The 9,326-nt window shown below is 58.0% G+C and overlaps 2 protein-coding genes across 3 annotated transcripts in view; one reads left to right on the forward strand and one right to left on the reverse strand.

The window, feature by feature from the left end:
* The window catches only part of Stap2 (signal transducing adaptor family member 2), a gene marked incomplete at its 5' end in the record, with an annotated part of 7,903 nt that extends 3,285 nt beyond the window's left edge, over positions 1–4,618 (forward strand). Inside the window, 9 exon segments of one of the 2 annotated variants that reach the window (XM_005405797.2) lie at positions 349–449; positions 847–981; positions 1,807–1,876; positions 1,965–2,067; positions 2,192–2,257; positions 3,794–3,949; positions 4,035–4,127; positions 4,199–4,273; positions 4,483–4,618. In XM_005405797.2, the coding sequence (XP_005405854.1) occupies positions 349–449; positions 847–981; positions 1,807–1,876; positions 1,965–2,067; positions 2,192–2,257; positions 3,794–3,949; positions 4,035–4,127; positions 4,199–4,273; positions 4,483–4,547 (864 nt within the window). In that variant the 3' untranslated portion in view covers positions 4,548–4,618. 2 annotated transcript variants of the gene reach the window in all.
* A 297-nt stretch (positions 4,619–4,915) lies between these two features.
* The window catches only part of Fsd1 (fibronectin type III and SPRY domain containing 1), a gene marked incomplete in the record, with an annotated part of 12,157 nt that continues 7,746 nt past the window's right edge, over positions 4,916–9,326 (reverse strand). The window contains 5 exon segments of the mRNA XM_013505329.1: positions 4,916–5,179; positions 5,256–5,344; positions 5,432–5,683; positions 7,953–8,032; positions 8,298–8,457. Of these exon segments, the coding sequence (XP_013360783.1) occupies positions 5,069–5,179; positions 5,256–5,344; positions 5,432–5,683; positions 7,953–8,032; positions 8,298–8,457 (692 nt within the window).

Genomic DNA, 9,326 nt, shown 5'->3' on the forward strand with positions numbered 1-9,326 from the left:
AAAAAAAAAAAAAAAAAAAAAAAAAAAAAAAAACTGCTAAAACGTTTAGCTGCCATCGTTTCCAAACCAGGAGTGTTAAGTCTGCGTGTCTCTTCAGCTAACGATCTTCTTGCGCAGCTCTTGCAGGCTACTGCCGACTTTGAGACCCTAGATTCCAGGTCCTGCCCGGCCCCCTTTCCCGCTCTCTTACCCTCTACAAGCCCGGTTTGCCCCTTGGGGGCCAGGCAGAGCTCTGGCGCTCTGGGACTCGCTTTTCCATCCTGATCTGCACGCTGGCGTCTGTGATTTGGGCACAGAGACCCCTTTATTCACGGGCTGTGCCGTCGCTGTGCTTCAATCACCCCTCAGCTCTGTGTCCCGTCCAACCTGACCCTGCTCCCTGGACACCTGTACATGATGGCCGAAATCCTGGCCAAGGAGGAGGCGCGCCGAGCGCAGGAGGTGCCCCCGTGAGTGAGGACGTGCGCTGGGGGCGGGGTTATCCGTTTGGGGCGTGGCTTAGCTGGGCAGGGCGTGGTCTTCCAGACCTGTGCCTGAGGAGGGGGCAGGCCCTGGGGTGTGGGTGGGGTCTAGGTGTTCGGCAAGGGGACAGACAGGTGAGAATGAGAACCCAGGTGCCCGAAAGGTTTGTCTGAGGATCCTGGGACTGGGGGATAGGCCTGATCTCTGGCGTTGGGTCTTGCACCCAGGAGATGAGCCTGGACCTGGGTCCAGAAATGGGGTTGGGTCTCGGGGGTCAGGTCCTGGGGTTTAGGGGATGGCGCCGGTTCCCGGGGCCCAGGTTGTGTGGCTTGGCCTCTGGAGGTGGGAGGCTTTCCCAGTGGGTGACTTGTCTATTCTCCCCAGGTGTTTCCTGAAGGTGAACCGGGTGGACGCTCAGCTCCTCCTGGAGCGCTACCCCGAGTGCGGGAACCTGTTGCTTCGGCCCAGGGGAACCGGCGCGGACGGCGTGTCGGTCACCACGCGACAGGTGTTCAAAGGGTGCGCATGTGCGTGGGAGCCCGGGTGGGAGGAACATTTGCATGGGGCGTGGCCAGAGTTCGGGGCATGGCATCCGGAGATGTCCTTCCAAGCGCTGGGTGTCGTTGCCTAGCGGAGGCTTGGAGCCCAGTCGGGGCTGCAGATCCTTCCGGGTAAGGGTCAGAACCTGGGGCAGTGCTGGGGACTCTGTAGGCAGAGTGCTAGGGTTAGTTCAGGTCAGGTAAGGATCGAGTCGGGAACGAATCTGGGCCTCTGGGACAGGCACCAGGTCAATCAAATCCAAGAATGGAAATAAACCCTTTGGGCGGGGGGTCAGGACCTGGGGTGGGGGTCATGGCCGGACGGGGGCGGGCCTTGGTCGGTGCATCACGTTCGCGAGAAAGAGCCGCGTTGGTGGTGGAATCGGAGCCCAACACGAAATCCTCGAAATCCTCCGAGCACCCTCTGATTAGGGGCAAGGCCACGTCGAGGGTGGAGTCGGAATCCAGGGCAGAGCCTTGGGAACAGGCCGGTCCTTACTGCGGGTGGAGTCAGGGGGATGGGGGCCTCCATTGGGGGGACTCGGTGGGGTCCGTCTTCCTGGGGGCGGAGCTAGGGCTAGAGGCGTGGTCTTTGTTGGGGGTGGGATCGATTGGGTCTGGGTCTGGGTCTGTCTCTGGCCCTTCCTAGCGGCGGAGCTAGGACGCGGCTGCCGGAGGGGTCTCCCCTGGGGGTGCAGTCAACCTTCCCTGGGGTGGCGCCAAGACTAGGGGCGGGGGCGGGGGCGGGCCCTCCGGGCCCTCCCCTCCCTTCTGGAACGTGATCCTGAGCCCAGTCCCTGAACAGGAAGCCCATTGTCCGGCACTACAAAGTGAAGCGCGAAGGCTCTAAATATGTGATCGATGTAGAGGACCCGGTAAGCTCTGGGCTTGGATCCCCACCAGTGCCGTGGCAGGGTGGTCCTCTTCCCACCCGCCCTGAACGTACCCCCGTCCTGCCCCCAGTTCTCCTGCGCCTCTCTGGACGCAGTGGTCAACTATTTCGTGTCACACTCCAAGAGGGCGCTGGTGCCCTTCCTGCTGGACGACGACTACGAGAAGGTGCTAGGTGGGTGCGGCTTCGGGGAGCCTGGGCACCGGGCACCCGCACCTCTCCCGCCCGCGCTCCACAGGGACACCTCCGGGCCACCCCTGGCCGCTGTGCCTCCCCCAGGCAGCCCTCTGTGTTCCAGGCTACGTGGAAGCAGATAGAGAGAGCGGCGAGAGTGTGTGGGTGGTGCCCTCCGCCCCGGGCCCAGGTGATGCCCCCTCCCCACCTGGGCAAGGAGGGAGGGGACCTAGGACACTGGACACACACACAGGCACACACACACACCGGTGGCGTGCCCCATCAGTACCCAGAGTCCAGGGACAGGAATTACCCAGATATGGCCCTGGAGGGGCTCCTGCATTGGCGGGGACGTGGATAGAGCCAGACACCGACACTGTGGGCCCAACCTAGGGTGGAGAAGCCAGAGCAGGAGGAAGGGGCCCCTAAAGTAGGGGGGAAGAGAGGGGAAGACCAGGGAAGGCGTCCTGGAGGGGGCAGTGCTTGCAGAAGGTCCCGAAGAATCCATGGCCAGTGGAGGGACAGCTTCCCCAGAGGTGGAGACTGTGGGTGGGTATGGGAAAGGACCAAAAATGCAATCGGTCCAGGGTATGGAACCGAGGAGCAGGACACGGGGACAGATGTGGGTTAGGCGGTGGGATCCTCCCTGGGCTGAGCTCCCAAGAGTGTGATGCACTTGTACCACACAAACACACATGTGCACACTCTGTGAACTTTGAACTAGCCTGTAAATGCAAGTTTCACACATGTAAGCACACATGTCCCAAATGCCAATCACGCCTATGCATGGCGCATCACAAATGTACCATCATCGGCCACGATCACATTCACATGCCAAAGTGCAAAGATTCACAGATACAGCTGAATTACACACGGACACACTCAAGACTCAACCATAAACCGGGAGCAGTGGTGTACACTCGCTTTCCCAGAACTCTGGGAGGCTGAGGCAGGACGGTCAAATGTTCAAGCACAGCCTGGGCAACTTAGTGAGACCCTGTCACAAAATAAAAAATAAAAAAAGGACTGGGAATGTAGCTCAGTGCAAAGACCCTGGGTTCAATCTTCAGTACTGAAAAAAAAAAAAAAAAAAACCCAACAAAACAAAAACCACTCAAGCATGACTTTAGCAGACAGAGGGCACTTCGAATGTGTATGCACAATAAGCATGTGTATAGAAGCCTTTCTTTATTTTTTATTTTTTTGGTCTTTTTGAGACAGGCTGTTGCTATGCAGTTCAGGGTGACCTTGAGTGCACTTTGTTGCTCAGGCTGGCCTGGAACTCACAATGATCCTCCTGCCTCAGCCTCCTGAGTGCCGGGGTTACAGGTATGCGCTACCACACCTGGCTTCTCAGGTTTTTTGTTTTTGTTTTTTCTCCAGAAGCCTTTTATGTACAGTATTTTTTTGTTTTGTTTTGAGGCAGGGTCTCACTCAGTTCAGGCTGGCCTTGAACTCACTAGGTAGCCCAGGCTGACCTCAAACTGAAAGCGATTCTCCTGCTTCAGCCTCCCAAGTGCTAGAATTACAGGCTTACTTATGGTATATTAATCCAAATCCAACCAGTGTGCATGTCCACACTATAGAAAGTACATATTCCTAATTGGGGACATTCACAGAAACACATGCACAGGGACGCAAGTATGTATCCTTGCATCCACACATAAGCCCCTGCAAGGTGCCCCTGTACAACACCGCCCTGACAGTGACCTCCTTTCCTCACCAGCTCCTAAGCCCCCTGCAGATGGCCCCGAGCCTCTACCGCCTGTGTCCAACCAGGACAAGCCCCCACTTCCTTCTCTGCCCCCGCCACCAAGCCAAGAAGAAAACTACGTGACTCCCATTGGGGACGCCCCAACTGCTGACTACGAGAATCAGGACGGTGGGTAGGGGACGGGGCTGTGGCGCCACAGGGTGGGTGTAGCTGGCTACCAGCCTGATGGGACACCACACCTCTGTCCACGCAGTGATTTCTTCCAGTCGGCCGATCGTCCTGAAGCCCAAGAAGTTGGCCAAGGCCCCAGCCAAGCTTCCAAAGCCTCCCATTGTGCCCAGGCCAGGTAGGATGCCTTCCCCAACCCTCCTCATGTCAGTGGCTGTGGGCTCGGCCCTCATCCGCCTTCCCTTCCAGAGCACAAAGGCAACAGCAGTGTCGTGACCAGGAAGCCACCAGGCAGCGCATTCCAGGATCTGTCCCTCAAGACAAGTAAGTGGTCGCAGAGGTGCATGCAGGGCTGGCATCCATGATGTGAGACCCCGGGGTCACCCAGGGTCCCCTGCACCCGAGGGCCCGCTGGGAAACTCAAAATGCCTCTGAACACATTTTCATTTTGCATTGGGTCCTGGGTGGACCTGGGGGCGGGGCACGGCCAGGGGGTCCCTGACCCAGATGGCCTGTGCGGTCCCCACCTCCAGGGCTGGGCGATGTGACAGCAGAGCTGGAGGAGAAGCTGCAGAGGAGGCGGGCGCTGGAGCAGTGAGTGGACCTCCTGGGGGAGCAGCGAGCCCATCTCATCAGAAGGATCCATTCAGGATTAAAACTCAAATCACACTTGCCTGGCAAGTGCAAGGTCATGAGTTCGATTCCTGGTACCGGAAAAAAAAACCAAAAAAAAAAAAAAAAAAACTCAAATCACCTCCAGGCTCACATGTGTGACTTGGCTTGGGGAGTTGGGGGTGGGGTCCACTGGATGTCGGCCCACTGCAGGCCCCACCTATTCCCGATGGGCTCAGAAGCTGCCTCTAGATGCTACAGGAAAAGCCTGTTTGTCTATTTGATAAGCTAGGAAGGCTGAGGTCCCCAAGGTCACAGCGCCCCTCCCCCCAAGAACCAACACCACAGCCTAGCCAGTGTTTGACCTTTATTAGGAGGTGAGGTGAGAGGGGCGCCCCACTCCCCGTGGTGACCGCCCACTCATTCACAAGTTAAGGCTCCAAGCAGCAAGAGAAGGGCAGTGCCTGCAGCCCCAGACACACCCTGCCGGCTGGGTGGCCCAGCGGCCTAGCTGAGGCTGGTATTGGAGCTGCTGGTGGCACTCCCCCGCTTCTGCAGGCAGCGCACAGAGCTGGGCACCTGCAGGCCTGTCGTCACGTGGAAGCTGCCGCACCAGACCTGGGGAGAAGGGGGAGGCTCAGCGCGAGCCCCGGAGCCCGGGCCCCCTCCTGCTCCCGGGCTGTGGGGGGCTCACCGTGAAGGCGGGCAGCAGTGGCTGAGTGAACTTGGCCTTGAAGGTGTGCAGCAGCTGCTTTGTGCGGGCGTTGTAGAAGGACAGGAGGCCTGGGGGCGGAGGGCAGTGTCAGGAGTCGGGTGGGGACGCGGGCGTTGGCAGGGGGTGAGGAGGGCGGAGGCCGAGACGTGCGTCACCTTGGTGGAAGTCACAGTGCACACCCAGGCAGTCGGGCACGGGGGCGTCCAGCACCTTGACCTTGTTGGCGTGCTTGGCTGTGAAGCTGACCTGCAGCCAGTTGTTCACGTGCAGGCACCAGGAAGCCGCGGTCTTGCCCAGCTGCTCGAAGCGGCCCAGGCTGCGGTAGGCCACGCCCACGCCGAAGGCCTTGCTGTCCGGCTCATAGCGCACCTCCCAGTAGTGGTCCCCGCTGTCGATCAGCGTGTCCCCTGGGGGCCGGGGGAGCCGGGTCAGCTGTTCTTCAGCCGGGCACTCCCTACACCCAGCAGGTGCTCCACGGGGCCCCAGTTGCCCCTCTAGGTACTCCCCTGGACCCCGGCCACTCCCCCAGGAACTCCTCAGGGCCCCAGGGACTTCCGGGTGCTCCTCAGCAGCCTAGCAGCTCCCTGCAGGTCCTCCTCAGGGCCTCAGCTGTTCCCTCAGGTATTCCGTGGGCCCCAGCTACTCTGCAGTTACTGCTGGACTCCGGCTTCAGTCTCCAGATACTCCTTAGATTCCAGTTACTCCGTTGGGGTACTCCGCAGGCCCCAGCTACTCTCTTTAGTGCTCCTGGGGCTCCAGGTATTCCTCAGGGACCCACGGACTCCCTCCAGGTACTCTTTGGGCTCTAATTGCTCCCTGCAGGTACTTCTCAGGCCCCAGCTACTCCCCTGGCTGTATCAATTCATTCCAGCCACTGAGCCCAGATACTCTCTAAGCCCCAGTTTCTCCTCTGATTCCCTCCAAGCCAAGCTACTCCTTGGAAATACTTCCAAGGTTTAGAGTTCCTCCCCAGATGCCCCTCCATTCTTTCCAGAAACTAGATATCCCCAGGCTCTTGCTCCTGGCAGAATCTGTACACCCAGAGCTCTCAAGTTCTTCAAGTCTAGGTACCCCGCTGAGCCCCAGCTATGGTAGAACCCAGGGCTCAGTGGTTTCTTGCCATTGCTTGTCTTCCGGATCCAGAACTGTCTAGACCCCACCCCTGGTGGAGGCCAGATTCTCCTGTCTCAGCTACTTCTGAGGGCTGCAGGTGCCCCAGGGGTTCCACAAGCAGGTCCCCCACCAGGCTTCCGCTCCTCCTGCCATCCAGATGCCCCACTGGCCTCACATGCGTCCAGGTACCCTCGGAGCTGTGCTGCTGCTCTGAGATCAGCTCTTGCAGGCCTCAGTCGCTCTCCACATCGCAGCCCTGAGCCCTCACCCTGCCTTTCCCAAATCCGGGTTCTCTATGTCTCAGCTACTCCCTCCAGGTGCGTCAGGACAGCTGTTCCTCGGGCTTCTGCTCGCCTCATACTCCGCTTCCCTTAGATCATAGCTCAGCTTCACAGATCTCAGCCCCAGCCCTAGTGACAAGGTGCCCAGGCTCCTTCTCCTTTCCAAAAATACCACCCCCCATCTAACTTTCAGCACTCCGTATCTGTACCCTGTATCTCCACCACCTCCCCTCTTTTTTTTTTTTTTGAGACAGGGTCTCAATATGTAGTTCAGGCTGGCCTTGAACTCACTACCTAGCCCAGGCTGACCTCAAACTTGTGACTATCCTCCTGCCTCAGCCTCCCGAGTGCTGGGATTGCAGGCCTGCACCACCATGCCTAGCACCCATCTCTTTAACCCCCAACTCTCCCCAGTCCCAGGTGCTCCTCAGAAAATCCAGATCGTCCACTTGACCACAACATCCTCTCAGGTCCAGCCTGTCTTCACCCCCTCCTCCCCCACTCCTTCCATGTTGATATTACTGACCACGATGACTTCCTCAGACTTCAGCCTCTGTCTCTAGCTCTTTTCTGGACATTGGCAATTCTACACTCCGTTCTACAGACCCTCGCTTCTCCCTCACAGGACCCAGTGGCTCCCATGATGTCACTTTCTCCTCCCACCCTCCCCTTCTCAGCTTCTCCTCACACACCAGCTACTCCTCACTCTGGCTCCTCCATCCACCCTAAGCTACTTCCCCAAATTTCTGGGGCTTTTTGGTGGTGGTGGTACTGGGGATGGAACCCAGGGCCTTTGCACTGAATGACATCCTCGAGCCTTTTTAAAAAATTTGTAGACAGGGTCTTGCTAAGTCATCACTAAGTTATCTAGGCTGGGCTCGAACTCATGCTCCTTCTGCCTCATCCTCCCAGAGTGCTGGGACTCAGGTACCAGCTGGAAACTGGTACACTGGAAACTGGCTGGAAACTCGTGTCCCGCTCCAGCTGCTCACAGGCAAACATTCCTTCCAGCTCCTCCCAAGATCTCAGCCTCTCCACAGACCAGGAAACCCACCCGTCACTGTGCCATCCGACACTCCTCTGCCCAGAGGCTCATTCTTATCCCCATGAGCTCAGACTCCTCACCGCTCAGCCCCAAACACTCCGGTCCTCCCAGGGCCAGGGCCGGAGCAAGGCCTCTCCTGGGGCCACTCCCACAGGAGCTTGGTGACACACCCTGCCTCCCCAGCTGCTCCCCTCAGAGGCCTGCCCAGAACTCCCGCTCCCGCCGCTCCATCCTTACCCAGTACTGTGTAGGACTCAGCCGTGAACCTGTCCCGTCCCCCACGACCTGAGGGCATCCTCTTGGGAGATGGAGTACCTCTGTGGGTGGCAGGGAGGGGAGGCTCAGTTCAGGCCTCTCCACATAGGAGGGCCTCCTTGGTCTATCCCAACCACTACTGATGTTTGGTTAATATATATTTAGAGAATATATATTTAGCTCTTTCTATATACCATGCCCTTCACAGTCAGGTCTGGAAAACTCTTATTCAACCCTCAAAATTCTGCCCAAAATGCCCTCCCCCCCCTCATTCACTCAGGGTTCCTCCAACCCTAGATTCCTCCCTCCACCCCAAGGGCAGGCTACCTGGCTGGGGAGTTGACAGGAGACGCTGTCCGCCCCTTGCCATCTTTCTCTCGAGCCTTGATGTCCTGCACCTTCCCGCCCATAGCGTCCCACTCCACGGCAAGGTCGTCCACCCGCAGGTTCTGGTGAGATGTGGACGCATCCAGGCGGAACATGAACGCTGGGGCCGGGCAGACGAGGGAGGTACAGAGATGGGAAAATCCAGAAAGACACAGAGAGACAGACAGGCAGGCAGTGACCAAGACAGACCAAGATGGGGACTGAGCAGGAAGAGACAAGGAGCCAGACAGAGACAGACAGGTGGGGGCTCAGAGAGAAAGGCAGGCAGGAAGACCCCAAGAGACAAAGCAGGAGGGTGGGGGACAAACAGGGAGCCGAAGGTGCAATGGGCGACAGGCTGGCACCCTGCAGCTGATCCCAGCAAAGGGGCGGGGCTCGGGCCAGCAGGAGCAAGGCTAGGCGGCGGAGGGACTTGCTAGCAGGACACTAAAGGTATCACCATGAGGGCCTGTAGACTCTGTCTTCCCTGCTGATGCTTCTCAGCTCTAAGTGGGCTTAGCTATTTGCTTGGGGGGAGGGTAGGGGACAAGAAAAAATGTATGTGTGTGTGTGGGTGTATAAAAACCACACAGATGCTGGTTGCGGTGGTGCACAACTGTAATCCCAGCACTCAGCAGGCTAAGGCAGGAGGATCGCTGTGAGTTTGAGGCCAGCCTGGATAGTGAGTTCATGACTAGCCTAGACTACATTAGCAGGACCCCATTCCAAAAACCAAGAGGAAAAAAAAAAAAAGCAAGCAAAAAATACCTAAAAAGAAACCTTCTAGGTATAATAGGATCACTCTCAGAAACAAAAGACGAAAGCATGGTTGTAGCAGACACCATATTAAGGAAGCCACTGTGGATTGAGCTTGGAGCTTCCTGGCAGCCAGGGCAACAAGGCCACAGAATCCTGAATGGAAGATTCTCATGTCACACTGGTACCCAGGGCATCAAAAGGGAGGGGGTATCAGGCTGGGGAGAGGATAGA

Source organism: Chinchilla lanigera, unplaced genomic scaffold (assembly GCF_000276665.1).
Source record: "Chinchilla lanigera isolate Chin_1 unplaced genomic scaffold, ChiLan1.0 scaffold00094, whole genome shotgun sequence".
NCBI classification, from domain to species: Eukaryota; Metazoa; Chordata; class Mammalia; order Rodentia; family Chinchillidae; genus Chinchilla; species Chinchilla lanigera.